The following is a 16,101-nucleotide window of genomic DNA, read 5'->3' as shown; positions in this document are numbered from 1 at the left end:
CATGGAAAGCTTTCCTAGAGAGAGAAAAAGTTCAGCAATGCTCTAATGCATAGAAAATTTATGAGAATATTTTTTGATATGTGCAATGTGGCCATCTTTGATTCACACTCTTCAGATGGAGCTAAGTCTCCAGACAGACAATTTTCAAAGTTCCTGTGTTTTTAGTCCAAAGGGAATACTTAATTATGCAGTTTTCATTTCCAAACAGTCAGAAAAAATTGCAGGATCTCATGGCTCTCATTATGCAGGAGCCTGTGGGAGCAAAGAGACTGCCACACTTTTAAAGTTGCTGCAGTCTTGACTGAACAATCTATGAAAGTGTGCTTATTCAGAATATTAAGGCAACACAAATGTGCAGCACACCACGGCCATGACTGGGCGCTGTTGGTGTTTGTTACTTTTGAAAATAAGGCAAGTTTCGAAATACGGATTTAAGGAGCCTAACATTAAGCTCCTATTTTTCAATATATAAAATTTTGGCCTAATTTTTTACTATAGATTTTGCTATAAATATTTTGCAATATATGTGGGAACATCTGTATCATCCTAGATTTAACATTAATTTCCCCCTCCCATGGAATAAAGGATAGTCCATATATCACATTTAAAAATCAGCTACTGCACACGTCTTGTTGCCTGTTTGCGAAGATACACAGTACTTTCTACTATGTAGCAGAAGGCAGAACTAAGTTATTTATACTGAATAGGGAAGACGGGGGACTATCACTGTTCATGATTTAGAAGATAAAAAGGATATAAAAAGCCTTTTTTTAATTAAATGGCAGATTCAAACAACACTGTCACTCCTGTTATGCTGGTGCAATAGGAAGGATGCAAAGCACCATCTGTAACCATATTTGAGTAACTGCAGCATAGTCTGAACCCAGGCTTTTGCTTCGGCATAAGATGTTCCTCCTGAGCTTTCTTAGTGCCAGGCAACATATATTGTTGCTTATTAGAGATGGTTGGAACATTTCCAGCAAAATGAAATTTTGCTGAAATATGCTGTTTTGTTGAAGCCAAAACATTTCAGAAATGTACAGATTTCAATCAAGTTTTCGAGAGAGACATGCACTCATCTGGTGGTTATGACCTTAGTCTGGATTGTGGGAGACCTCAGTTCAAGCCCTGGTCAGCCTGATTCACAATGCACTTTCCTAGATCCCTCTGAATAAAGCAGAGCAGGAACTTGAACTTTGCCTCCCACAACCCAGGGCGCTGACCACCAGGCTAAACACATACACATACCTTCCCCTCAATCTTTAGGTGTTGGCTTGAAAATAGACATTTTAACAATTCCATTTCCATCCAAGTATTGCAAAGTTTCCATCCAAGTTTGCTTTCATTTCAATGCAGAATGAAGGTGCCACAAAATGAAAGTATCATCTTTTGGCTCAACTGTTTATTTCACCTGTCCCTTAATCATGGAAACAGTTCCAGTCAGGGGAAGATATGTGCCAAGGACTGGAAAAAAGCTAGAACTCCTCAATCTTTTTGAAGTTTCCCAGCTCTAGAAACAATCATTGCAGGGTCCAACACTAAAGTCAGAAGGGCTTCTGCTTCCACTCAGTTCCACATGTGTGCAGCTCCACATCCCTGTCTTTGAGCAGTGCCTTTTGGAGCTTTGGAGGGCTATTTCTGAGGCAGGACCTCGTCAATATTTCTCTGCCAGTTTTTTCTCCTTTTTACCTCTAACCAGAGCTGAGTAGCTTTTCTAAGCGCAAGAGTCAGGTCAGAGAAAATAAATGCCCACACAGTGACAAACCTCCACTCCTAAGATTGCGATAGTGGCCTTTTCATCAAGTGCCCCAGGGCCATCTAGGGCAGAATTAAAGCAATTAAGGCACTCCACTACACAGTGCACCTTGTGGCTTCATTCCTATACCATGAACCTGTCCTTTCCCCACTTGGAGTGACACTGGGACACCAAGGAGAGCTAATGGGATGGGGTCCCTATTTACCACCAAGAATAGGAGCAGTAGCTCCAGCAGGGTGCCAGTATTTAGCCCAGCAGCCGCAGAGTATTTAAAATTGGATGGATGAATGAGCTGGGCACACTGCATTCTCTTCCAGCCATACACACAGTCCTCTGATGGGGTAGTGCTGGCAGGGCACCCTACTACTTTCAGGCAAGTTGACTACCCCCTTGAGATAATGGGGCTGTTTGCACTCTCACAGCTATTCTGTCATGGTCTCTGCAGAGTGTGGCGACGTACATTACTGCATCGGTTATGGTCAGTTCATGCTTTTAAGCTTTGCTTTGCAACTATAAGGACTAGAAACTTTTTTAAAAGTGAAAATTGGAATTCTGATGTGATTGCACCATTCCAGGAGCTGGGGAACATTTTAACACAAAAGTGGGCGTGTCCCTCCACAAGGTGAATCAAAAGCTACACTAATTTCAATTGACAAGACTCAAAAGGTTTTTGGTTTTGTTTTATCTCCACAATACTCTTCCTTTTTTCATCTCAAACCAAAACCAGTATAGAAAAATCTTCAATTAAGCCTTATAGAGCTGGGGCCCTAGGGTCCAAACCCAGAGGCCATATCCAGGAGCAACCTTTTTTTGAACTCCTTCAATGAAAATTAAAATTTTGGAGAATCATTTGAGAAGGTACTTAGATTCTCCAGACCTGAATGAGATCACTCCCTAATAATTTTCTTCTAGAGATTCAAGATCAAATGTCATGTCTTTACAATAAACTGTAATTTTTGGCCAGATCAACGCCAGTCCTTTCTTCCATTTTGCTTCACTGGCAAAAAGGAGAAGGTTCAACAGGAAAGAAAGGAAAGGAAAGTAAGGAGGAGTCAAGAGGACCCTCCAACAAATTATGTTCTTTTACCTGTGGAGAGATCTTTGGTGCATAAAAGAACTAAAAAAAGAACATTTCAAATAAAACTGAAGACAGGGAGAGGCATTTTATACTTTTCAAATAAAGAACAAGTTAAAAACTTTCCCCACTCAGTTTATATTTCTTTCCTTCCTAAAGTAATAATAAACAAAAATCTTACTCTTGGCATTGAGAAACTTCAGATTCTTCAGGTGTAGGGCTGCCTTCTGACTTTTTCCAACCAATGACATATTTGCTCACTGCTCCTTGTCTGTGGTATGATTTTGATACCGACCCAGAGATCTGTTGACCACTATTCTGTGACACTATGTAGACTTTGGAGGTATCTAGAGAGCCACTGTTTTTAGAACAATGTGCTGAAGGGCTTCCTGAATGGTGAGATCCACTGAAAAGGAAAATACAGAAGAAAATCTGCAATGCAATAAAACATCAAGGACTTGAGACTATAGCCAGCTACGCAATCATTATTTTTCGTTTACATTTCTTTTACATTTTCTCTAAGGTCAAAAATCAAGGCAGCAACTTCAATATATTTTATATATAGCTAAATCATAACTATCAACTCTCTCATTCGTGTACACACTCAGAAGGACTTTGCAAGACGAGCAATTTTCTATCATTGAACATGCTGCAATGCCATGGCAAAACAATATGATTTTAAGACAATGAGCCAAATTCATCCCTGGTATAACTCCGTCAATACCAAGAATTACATCAGGAATGAACACAGCCCCAGATGACTGCCTCAACTCTGAGAACTTGTAGGCATTTCCACTCAACATTACTTTTGACAAGATACATCAGCCAAAGGTAGATCCTTGATGTAAGCTTTCTTTTAAACAATGTAATATGCATAGAAATAACTTTTACCCCAATCAATGTGGCAATGAAAACAGTTTTCTGGATTTGAATATTCTTTTGCATTATTAATAGTACTAATATCAGACTCTCTCAAACTACTTTACAGTCAATTAAAGCAAACATCATCTCCTTGAAGAAGGCCTTATTTTACAGATGAAAGAACAAAGTCACCAGTAAATAAAATGACTTAAAGGCCATTGACTGTGAGAGTTGCAGAGCTGGGAACAGAAGCCATAGCTTTGACTCTCAGTCCTGTGCCTAACTACCATACAAAGCTCATTGTTAATCCAATCACAATAGCACTGTGCTCATTCATGAGAATCAGAAAGTGACAGTGATGACTTGTTTCATTGTTCATGCCAAGTGAAAAGTAAATGGTAAAATTGCATAGATATACTTTCATTGACCTGAGTTTTCTAAAATACCTACTGTGGGAGAGGAGGGGAAGAGAATACATCCAAAAAAAGACAATGATCTTGTTTTTGTGTACACACACACACACACACACACACACACACACACACACACACACACTCAATTATTTAAAAATCAAAACTGGAATATCAAGTGTGAAGCTGAGTGTTGGAGACATTCTATTGTAGCTCACTTTCACCCTCAGTGGACAGTAGAACAACAATTATGGTTCCCCCCTCACATTTTCTCTGATTCTCTTAGGTGCCCCACTTCCTAGCTGTAGCCAGGTGATCCGCAGGCAGGACTGGGCTTGTGAGAAAGTGTGGGTTGGTAACTTTAAAGGTGATCAGTAGGAAGCTGGAAGGAATCTGCCACCTGCTGCCCCCTACTCCAGTAGTGCATTTGGTGAGGTTAGAAAACTGCTGGGGTGAGGAGAGAGAATTGGGGCCTCTAGCTGAAAAAGTAGTGTCTAGAGCTGGAGCTCCTCAGTCTCATCAGATTCTGGATCCTCCTCCTGGAGCTGGAAACAACATGGGGCAGATTTATCTCCAAAACTTCCCAAGAAAGCTGGAAGGGGAATGAGGAAGAGCCTCCAAAAGATATGCTGAAAGAGCAATCAGAGAGGTAACAGGAGAGCCAGGACAGGACAGTAATGAAAGTCAAGGGAGGACAAGATTTCAAGAAGAAGAGCGCAGCTGACTGTGTTAAAGGTGGCTGACAGGTCGAGCAGGATGAGGATGGAGTACCGGTTCTGAGATTTGGCTAATAAGAATTCATTAAAGGATTTGGTGACAATGGTTTTGGTTGAGTGCAAGCGATAGAAGCCAGATTGGAGAGTCTAGGATGGAATTGGAGGAGAGAAACTCCAAACGGTGATTGTAAACAGCATGTTCCATGAGCTTACATATGAAATGGAGATGGGAAAAGGGGTGGCAGGTGGAGAGGCAAGTGGGGTCAAGGGTATGTATTTTTAAGATTGGAAAAACTAAAGCATGTTTGTATTGTGAGGGGAAACAACCAGAGAAGACTGGCAGGTTAAGAAGAAGAGTAAGAGGGAGAATTAGAGTGGGCCTCCCCAAGGACATCAGAAGATAGGATGGTGTCACTGGAGCAAAGGGACAGTAGAAGAGAGTAGATAAGAGATTTCTGCCTCTGTGACCAGGAGAGGAGGAGGAGAAAGATTTTTGGGGGGGAGGAAGAGAGGAAGAAAAGAGGGAAGGGAAGACAAGCCAAAGGAGGGGAAAAGTCATGTCATATTTTGTCAATTTTCTCTTGAAAGAAATCAGTGAAATCTTGTGCAGAGAGAAGTGGAGGGAGGAGGTGAGGGTTTGAGGAACGAGTTAAAGGTGGTGAAAAGGCAGTTGGGAGTGCAGGTCTGAGGTACAATTAAAATGGAGAAGTAGAGTTGTTTGGCTAGAAAGATGGTAGAACTGAAAGAAGAGAGAATGAATCTGTGGTGGAGGAAGTTGGATTGGTCACTGGATTTCTGCTAGAGATGCTCCTCACTGAGAAAGCAGAAGTTGAGGAAACGGTAGCTAGGAGTAAGCTAGGGCTGGACATTAGCACGGTGGATCTTGCAATGGGAGAGAGAGGCAAGAGAGGGAACTTTTTGCCATAGATATGTTACAGTATCAGAATTAAAGTATAAAGAGGCTTCTCCATCTCAGGCCACAGGTTCAGTATGACCTTGTCTCATCGTGGCATCTTAGTCACTAGCTTTTGAGTTCAAGACTATCGACTAGCTAGGAAGGTACGAGTGCAAAATTATCTGAGGTCAAATGAAACTGTTTCAGCTACAGGAACCTGATTGTATTTGGTAATCCAACGGTGTAATTAGAATAAAAAAGGAGAGACCAAGACAAACAATTATGCAGCTGTGAAATATAAAGGTGGACATATTTCAAAGGAATCTGATAGTTTGTGATGTCATTACACACAACAGGCTTAATTCTGCAACCCTTACTCAGACAGATCAATACTTTCTTCAATGGGACTACTCAATATGAATAAAGGATGATAGAATCAGGCCCAATATGTCAAGACAACAACATTCCTGTGATATATTTCATCTATTTAATAAATAGCATACAATTTTAACAAGGAAATACTGAACTTATATAGGAAATAGCTTTCCACCAGCCTGCAGGTTTGTTTCTTGTTTAAATTTTAATTTATTAGATATTTATAATAACAGAAAATCTTTATTATTAAACATTTATACTGTGGTAATAACTAAAAGGTCTCAATCAGGTCAGAGCTCCACCGTGTAAGGCACTAAACAAATGCATAGTCAAAGTCTGAACAGTTATGGAATATACTGATAGGGATTTGGTATCAGAGGTGGCTTGCCAGTCAGAACACAATTCATTTACATATTAAAATCATGAAAACACCATATTTCACAGAAGCAACATCACAGCTGTGAAATAAGACTTGATTTTTTAAAGTTTGGTTGGCTGCAGTACATCAGATTCTTAAAAGTGCTTAAATACCTATGAAGTATGTTTTGTGACAACTCATTTGAAGAGGATTTTTATATAAGTTATACCTAAAACAGCTAGCCCATATGAAACATTTTTTTTTTTTTTTTTTTTTTTTAACAACAACATCATTTGGCACTCAAATTAGGAACAGATATTTTAAAAAAAAATATTACCAAAATGAGATTGGACAACCCTGAAGGGATAGTCAGGATCTCCTGAGTTTTAACTCTGGCTCTACCACTGACTTAGATAAGTCAGTGAACTCTTTGCATATCAGTTTTTCCATCTGCAAAACAAGAATAGATGTTCCTGTCTACCTCACAGAGGTGGATTGAAGATTATTTAATGTCTGTATGGCATTTTACATGTTTAAAGTGCTATGCAAAATATAAGTATTTCTATTCTATTTTATTCTTTAGAAATCTATTTCAGCCCACTATCTCTCCAGAGTTCTTATTCTATTAAGAATGTATGTAGTATTCAATATTTGGAAGTATTTATTCAGTTTTCTTCCCATCAGTCTGTACACTACTGTATTTTCTACAGCTTAGTAAAATGCTTATAAAAGTAGATGCAGGCATAGGAGACTAATTTATTGTATACATAGCACACAGAGGAAGGATGTGCAATGTAATTTTTTTTTCCTATACTGGTTTGCACTGAAAATGGAAAAATCAGAACAAAAAGGTGCAAACAATTTTCCTTTTAATGACTCCATCTTACCAAGCAAAAGCCTTCAACATACATTCAAAAGCAGCACCTTCAAAGACACCAGAAAATGGGAATTATAATATAAAAGTGATCAGCTGTACGAGTCCACTCACACAACATAATTCGCTTTACAACACATGTACTTCACACACATTCCATTTATAGTCAAAGGACAGACAGCAAAATCCATGAAATTCAATCCAACATACACACATTTTGCCAGGCATCTAACACATTAATTTAAATTAAATGGCAAGGTATGCAGTACAGCTCCTCTAAACACAAAAATAAAGAAACAGATATTTCCAGAGGAATTACATCTGATTGCTATAGTATTAAATCCTTATGTCATCAGTTGCATTGTACTAAAAGAGCATGTGCAGCCAAGTGCTTTTTGAAAATGTATGTTAATCAGAGAAAGAGGTGCCAAACTAACTTGACTGGTTTCCTTTTGAGGCTATTAGTTATTTAAATTAATTGGAATAATGGAGGCAGCGATATTAATGCAAAATTAACATTAATAATATAAACACACTGTGCTGATATTTTACTAATTGACAAACTTATTTTGTACCCATTCCAATATTTTAATGATCACTTGATTGCCAATAGGAAAGAATATTGATCAGCTCATTTATTAATTTATTATTCCATCTTCACAGCTATGCTGCTGAACTGAAGTGTCACAACACAAAGGGATTCTCAAGGAATAAATAAACGTATACTTATTTACTAGTAGGCTTTTCTATGGTGCTCATTGTAGTATCTGACCACTCCATTAACATTAATGAATTTTTCCAACACCCCTATGAGACAGGTATTTATTCTCCCAATACTCCAACAATGCTATCCAATTTTGTTATTCTCTTGATTAAGAAATTAGAAATGTTATACTTTTAATACATAAATAAATGTATTATCCAATTAATCCCACAATCCTAGAAAACTCAGGGCCTTGCAGCTATGTCACCTTGTGCTGTGCTCCTAACAGGCCACACAAGCTACGCAGGGTCAGATCATCTCAGTGCATTTATGGGAAGACCTCTACAGACACAGCTGGCATTCATTCATCCAAGTCAGTACTGACCTCAGGGAAGATTTGGCTCAAACAAATCTAAGGCTCACAGCAAATGAGAGGCTCACTTGGGGCAACACATTGAAGGATTTTGAGGTATCTGTAATGTATCCAGAACTGAGCTGTGTGACTGTGAAGAGAATTAGGACCTGTCTACCTGGGAAAGTTGTACCAATGTAAGGTAAGATGTAAATTTAAACTACTCGTTATACCGGTACAATTCCTAGTATGAACACTCTTACTCTGGTTATAAGTGTGCTTTTTTCCAGTTTAATTTATGTTACTTTGGAAATGGTTTAAGATAAGTGGGTTTTTTTGTAATCTATTCCAACCCCTCTGGAACTTTTCACTGATTCCAAGGTAACAGCATCCACACAAGGACTTATCCCAGTATAACTATAGTGGTTTACCCACATCAGTATAATTATCTGATAACCGTCAAATTTTCCCATGCAGACAAGCCCTTTGAAAATCATGGATGAAAATATCCTGTTAAATAGTAGAAGGAGGAGATTTATAACATGCCCCCATTTAGGGCTGCAATAAATGGAAAGACACTATGATTGTCCAGGGTGCCTGGTTATCCCCACAAAATTCTCAGTGAATGTGAAGCAGATTGTACTTCACATCATGTCTCACTGTAGCATGACAACTAAATATCACAATAGCATTTCATTCTGGCCCTATTGGAGGGCCCTTCCTCCCGAAAATACTCAGAAGGGCTCTACAATGCAAGTTTAACACCATTGTCTGAACTGGCCTTGACTGAACCAGTGACCCAGCATTTTGCTATCCCCTACCCAGTTCAAAGGGATATGGATGTTATTCACTATCTTGTCTAATGTAGAGGAGTGCCCTTAAAAAGATACTGCATTTTCACCCCAGAAGGTAAAAGTACATTGGGGTTCTTTGGGGATAAAAGAACCATGTGTATGTTGGTTATTTTGCCTTTCAAGTTGGACCAATCAATTTCAAAGGAATTATTTATGCTGAATAGATTACATGTTCCCCCAATTATACTAAATGCTCTTACACAAATTGTTTTTAAAAATTAGTAAACACATTTGGATTAGATTTTTAAATAGTTGTTCACACCCACACCACACCCACTGTCTGTAACAGACTCATGAAAGGCGAGGGTAACCTTTTGTTGGCTTCCTCACATATGTATTAAAATATAATAAATTCAAATACTCTCAGTCACTAATTCAATCATATAATTAGTACAGAAAAAACACATACCTAGAATGAGAGGATATTTCACTGAGGTCTCCCATGCTACCTTCAGCTGTATGACTGCTAGAAATGGCAGAAGCATAGCTATGAGCAGCATACATTTTAGCTTGTTCTTCATCTTGCCGAGAAGTTTCAGAAGAATCAGTCCACTGCTCAGCCCGACTATGCACCCCGGACCTGCTGCCAGCAATGTGTAAAGGGGCCATAAGAGGCGCAGGCATACAAGGAGCTGTATCAATTCCACTGTCAGTAGAAGCCCCTTTAATGTATGTTAATCCAAGCAATTCAGGGTCCATGAGGTCTCCGGAGCCAAAGTGCTTTTCATCACTATTGCTTGACGTATTACTGGACAGGGTATTGCTACTGGAATGACTGGAACAGCTTTTGTCTCCAGTCTTAAAAAAAAAAAACCCAGAAAGTTTATAAATATTTACTTCCATTTAAGTTTCTTAATTTTCATTATTCAAAGGTCATTTAGCCTGCATTTAATATTTGTCACAACTTAATTTAATATGAACACCAAATACAAAAGAAGCTAAATGTGCCACCAGCTTCTATGAAGTTAATTGCGCAATTGGCTAGATGTATGATGGGATTTTTCCTTCCTCCCAAATATAAGGCTGAAGCCACTGCCAGTAGGTACAACAAACATTATACCATTGGTAAGGTTAAGATTCAGTCACTGGTATTTTTAGTAAAAGTCAGGGACAGGCTATGGGCAATAAACAAAAATTCACAGAAGCCACGACCTGCCCCTGACTGTTACTAAAATATGCTGGAGGAGGGGGGAAAACAGAGCTGCTGGAACTTGCAGTGGGCTGGCCCAGCCCTTTAGCTGTTTGGCAGCAGGCGCTCCTAGGCCAGCTCGAGTGGGCCTGCTCCAGCAGTGGGCCTGCTCCAGCCCTGCCCCAGAAGTCCCGGAAAGTCTCAGAATCTGTGACCAAATCTTATCCTTAACCATTGGTTTGATCTCATATGGCAAATCCCATGTTCATATTTAAATTCTTTGATTATGACTTCTTTGTGACCATAAAGTTACATTTGTGGATAGTTAAAATAAACATTTTTTAAAGCCTGAGTGGAGAAATGTTTGTAACTAACCATTGAATTAAGTTCTATTGTAGTTCTGGAGAACAATGGAGATTGAATTACTGTTACCCTCTTTCAGAGTACATGAAACATCCAGTTTATTGGATCAGGTAAAGCATGTATGACTACTTGAAATGAAGCCAAGTGAGATGTATGTGCCAGATGCAAGTAACTTGAACCTCTGGGGTGCAAGCTCAGTATGACTGTTCTACTGGAAGAATTGTGTGCCACAGACACTTGTGTCAATAGAAAATTTGAGGAGATATTACAAAAAGCTAAATTAATTTACTTGTGAGGCAAGGCAGCCAGGACCAGGACAGATGAAGCCCAGGTAAGAAGGAAAGTGGGAGGTAGACTACTATTTTTAATTAGATTCCCCTTCCAGCAGATGTAGATAAAGATAATCATTTCCCATACACCAAGCTGTTAGAATTAGCCCTTCTGAAAAGGCTGACTTATCTAATGACACATTGAGAATTAATAAGCCTCAGTGTCTGTTTGAAAAGTTGTTACAAAAAGAGGGGGTTTAGGTTCATTATGAACATTTTGGAGATGATTTTCAACTTAACTATAAGGGAAACTAAATGCTGGAAATGCAAATGAACAGGCTTCTAGGGATGGGATGCCCTTAGGATTGGGTAGAGAGTTGTTTAGCACAGAGGGGCTTACTTTGAACTACAAATGTAACACGGCATCAAAGAGGAAGGAAACAATTAGGAAGGAAGGAAGCTGCCAGGAAGTAAAGAAAACATATGAAGGAGAGGTACAAGAAGTACCAGTCCCAGCAAAAGCTTCCTTCAGGCTACTAAGGTACCTGCCTGGCACTGGAACAGAGGATTGGGTGAACTGGTGAACAGCACCTTTGCATGCAGTCCTCTCGAGCTGCACCAAGAGCAACTCAACTACAGCTCGGAGTCATGTGTATTTCCATGTGCCAAGGCCACTCGTCACAGGGAATCTCAATGTGGCCTTAACAGCAACTGATCTCTAAACATGAGGTCATGACACAATTAAAACTCAAGTACATTAATCACTGGGACAAGAAGATATTCATCCAAGATTTCTGAAGACCAAAGATACTGAGGTGAATATACAATATATCCTAAACTGCAATATCTTTTCCTGAAGACTGCAAAGTTGCTCATTTAGAGCTCATCTCCAGAAAAGGACAATCCAAGGAACTGGGCATGATTGGGGTATAGAACAGATTCCAGAGGAGGAGAGATTAAAAAGACTGGGTCTTTTCAGCTTGGAAAACAGACGACTAAGAGAGGATATGATAGAGGTTTATAAAATCATGAATGGTGTGGAGAAAGTGAATAAGGAAATGTTATTTACTCCTTTACATAACACAAGAACTAGGGGGTCACCCAATGAAATTAATCGGTAGCAGGTTTAATAAAAACAACAGGAAGTACTTCTTCACACAACACACAGTCATCATGTGGAACTTGTTGCCAGGGGATACTGTGAAGGCCAAAGCTATAACAGGGTGCAAAAAAGAATTCGATAAATTCTTGGAGGATAGGTCCATCAATGGCTATTCACCAGGATGGGCAGGGATACAACCCCTAGCCTGTGTGCACCAGAAGCTGGGAGTGGATGACGGTGGATGGATCACTTGATGATTGTGTGTTCTGTTCATTCCCTCTAAAGCACCTGACATCGGCTACGGTCAGTGACAAAATACTGAGCTAGATGGACCATTGGTCTGATCCAGTATGGCCTTTGAGTAATTGATTGATTGAGTAATTCAAGGATAGAGTAATCCTGTGCTGCATTCAAATATATTTAACCACGTCATAATAAATGGATGAAGTTCAGAGAACAGAACAGTATCTCAAGTATTGGTACTGGGTTTAATGTTATTCATTCTACACAATAACTCAATCCTCGAACTTCTGGACAAGTTCTCCTTTCCTGAAAGTATCACAAAGCAATTTCCCCAATATGTGTAAGATCATATAGTACTGTAGACAATTGCACAAGGAAGGTCTTTTTTCAAATATCATGGGCCAGATTCACAGCTGGTATAAATCAGTAAGCCAATTTACTCCATTGGAGAATATGGCCCCATAAACTTATTGAAATTATTTTACAAGTAGTATCATACAGTTTCCTGGTACATCTAGCAAGACTTTTGTATTATAAATATATGAAATGCTATGAAAGGAACATGCACTTTACTAGTGTTTTTCTCCTTCTCTTGAAACATAAGACACTGGCTACTACTAAAAATGCAAGCTACTGAACAAGGTGGACCAATGATCTGATCCAATATTTCAACTTCTAAGTGTCTTTTCTTAAGGCAACCAGAGCATTTTTTGTTATACTTAGGAAAATAAATCTGTTTAATTACTTTTAACTTCTTATCCTAGTGAGGTTAGCACAATGTTGGTAAGCAGTCCTTATTTACCAGTTCTATTTCTCAGTGCACACAATTTAATCCAGCTGAAAATAATTAAAAATCAACCAAAAAACAGGCCAATTTCACACCCACAATTAAAAAGGCACAAAAAGATAACAACATTTAACTAGATACAGTCTTTAGAGGTGGAACTTTTGCCTAAATAATAAGAAAGCTGATTGCTGATAATTATAGTACATGTGTATCCCATACAATATGTCAAGAAATGGCATGCATGAATGTAATTTGTGTACAATGGGAGATGCTCCTAAAACTGAGCAAACCAATGTAAATGAAGCTGTAATCAGACAACAGAGTGATGCTTGCATTAGTAAGGATTTTATCTCTTCAGTGTCCCAGAAACCTGAACATGCCCTTTGTAATGTGCTTAGTTTGAGGCCCCAGAGTGAGAATACTGCATCCATTCCTGAATCAGAGATCCTTGCATAGCTATACACAATACTTTAACCTCTCAAACTCCAAACTGTACTTCAGGAATTACTAAAATGCATTTTAAACATTTAAGATTCTTGTAATTGTCTTTTCAGACCCAAGTTTTTAACAGTAGAAGAGAAGTTTGAATGGACTTACATGAGAGAGTTTGTTTGGTGAGTCCTTGCCATTGCCTTCTTTTGGTAAAGCCCTGTCTTTGTAAGAACTCAAGACTTTGGTGGATGGTACATGCCACTTGGTTTCTGCCATAAATAATTATGTGTTTTAATTTCTGATTTCTAAAAGGATAAACATACTGTACAAAATAAAATGCACATAGCTCAGTGCTTTAAGCATCAGGTCTAAAACAACTAAACTCTATGGAATCACAGGTTCAAACCTTAGCAGGCTTTCCTAAGCCCTTTGTTGTTCCAAAGGAATCAAATAAAGTTCTATGCAGTCTATTCCGTTGGGGCTTTTGAATGAAACCTTAGAAATCTAGGTGTTTGTTCTGAATCTACTTTAAACATCCCATCCCAAACTTCCTAAAAAAGAGTAAGAATTCAGTATTCTCTGGCCAAAATCTACTCTAAAATCTGACTGTTATACTGTGTGTTTAGTTTCCTTTTACCACCTCAGAGATGGCTGCATTTCACTGATGCTGCATTCATTTTAAAGTGCTTTAGGATATTTTGGGATGAAAGGCTCTATTTAAATGGAAGTTATCGTTATCATCAGAATCAGGGGATAATCTTCCTAGCATATACAAGTAAAATTATTTACTTTTATTAACATTCTTACCAGTATATTTGGTTCCTTCCAAAGTTTCCTCTCGTTCTCTGCCTCCTTCACACTCCAGTGGACCTGAACCTTGCTGTTCATGATGTAAAGGGGATTGGCACCTTGTAACATAAGCAGACAATCAAGTTGTTTCTTTCTTAACTACAAAATTGATTATCCCACAAGGAACATAATTCTTTACTATTTTACTCGCCAAGGGTAAAAATGTTTATAGGTCATTAACTGTAAACAATCATCACCACCCAGCAAACAGAGTAGCAAGTTTCCCAATACTAAGTGAAAACATATCACTGTAAATTTCTTAGCAGAACACTATTTATGATTATTACAAACAAACAACAATGCTAGATTTTAAAAAAATCAACTACATTTTGGGGGCAAAATATTTGAAGCCCCATACAATGGATTTTTGTGGTCCAACCATCAACTGTTTCATGGACCAGTTCCCACTTCTGTGCACACAAATATATGACGGTATGTGCAAATGCAGGATTCTACTAATGAAATGAGTGAACAACATATTATGTATCCACTGAACAGAGGTTTGAAATTTGGCCTGTTATTCAAAATGGGAATTGATGCCTCTCCACATTTCAGTACTAAATCCACTACTTGAAACACTTCCATTCTCACAGCTATCAGGCATTCTCTAAATTTCCAGATACAACTCCTAAACTTGCAAATGTTAAGTGCTTTTGCAAATATCGTTGCTTGTAGTAATTACTGTTCCGACAAAAATATAACTAGATGAGTTTTCATGCATTTTTCTCATACTGAAATTTGTTATAATTTTCCTTGAATTATTAACATCTATTCCGCTATCAGAGATTTCAATTAATAATCTGAAATTCCTTGATCAGGTTCTAAGAAACTACACATATCTGCTACATGGAATATTTTACACAATCAAACATGTCAAGGCAATATTCTGCTGATAACAGACAAGAAGAAGTTTTCAGTGTCTATGTTTTATCATAAAAATAACTGAATTAATTGTGAGTAGCATATCTGAAGTGTTCTTAAATTAGGCAGCCAGGGTATTTCTGTATCTCAATATTTGACAGCAAAAATGTTATCAAGAACTAGATTCATTCAACCAAAGTGCTACATTTACAGTAATGAAGAACAGATCTCACATAGAAAATATGTATCAGAATCATTGGTGAATGTAAACATTTACCATATTTTTTGGTGGGCATTCCTTATTGACTAACAACTCAATTGTGAATCTTCCTGTGCAGGGAAGTAACAAGCCCAATTACACTCATGTGAAAGAACTACCCATGCTGCTAAAGTCTGCCCAGGGGGAAGAGACCAGCTGCCATTGTGATACTACTCAGCCTCCCATGAAAGTGGATAGGAAGTAGATGCCATTGGTGCAAGTGTAGAGGGAGAAGTTATTTATAGTTATTATAGTCCAGCAAAAGGACTAGCACAGAATATTACTCCCACTAAAGCAAATGGGAAGTAGAAACTTGACTACAACTGAGACACACTTTGGTTTCTGCACGTAGGCTGTCCTAATCCAGAACTAAGGGCATATCTTCATTGCTGCGGTGGCAGGCATTGATGCAGCATCACTGCTTGAGTGGGTCTGTGTAGACACGCTCAGGTGATCAGAGAGTATGCTCTGGTCGACTGAATTAGTCCACTTCCCCGAAAGAAGTAAGGGTGCGTTGATGGGAGGGCATCTCCCATCAACGTAGCACCATGAAGCTTGCGTATTTCCCGTTGACCGCT

General features: G+C 38.6%; 1 protein-coding gene across 10 annotated transcripts in view; it reads right to left on the bottom strand.

Moving 5' to 3' along the window:
* Nucleotides 1–16,101, bottom strand: part of SIPA1L2 (signal induced proliferation associated 1 like 2) — a 215,484-nt gene that overhangs the window by 29,037 nt on the left and 170,346 nt on the right. For all 10 annotated transcript variants that reach the window (XM_067535855.1, XM_067535856.1, XM_067535858.1 and 7 more), the window contains 4 exons: nucleotides 14,362–14,462; nucleotides 13,720–13,823; nucleotides 9,639–10,027; nucleotides 3,013–3,237 (listed from right to left, as the gene is read on the bottom strand). In XM_067535855.1, coding sequence (XP_067391956.1) covers nucleotides 3,013–3,237; nucleotides 9,639–10,027; nucleotides 13,720–13,823; nucleotides 14,362–14,462 — 819 coding nt within the window. The remainder of the gene's footprint in view (nucleotides 1–3,012; nucleotides 3,238–9,638; nucleotides 10,028–13,719; nucleotides 13,824–14,361; nucleotides 14,463–16,101) is intronic.

The sequence above is a fragment of the Emydura macquarii genome, unplaced genomic scaffold (genome assembly GCF_026122565.2).
Source record: "Emydura macquarii macquarii isolate MOO-44397 ecotype Brisbane River unplaced genomic scaffold, CSIRO-AGI_Emac_v2 contig_3517, whole genome shotgun sequence".
Classification (NCBI taxonomy): domain Eukaryota; kingdom Metazoa; phylum Chordata; order Testudines; family Chelidae; genus Emydura; species Emydura macquarii.
Note: the sequence above shows the minus strand (reverse complement) of the source record. Positions and strands in the feature narration are given on the sequence as shown.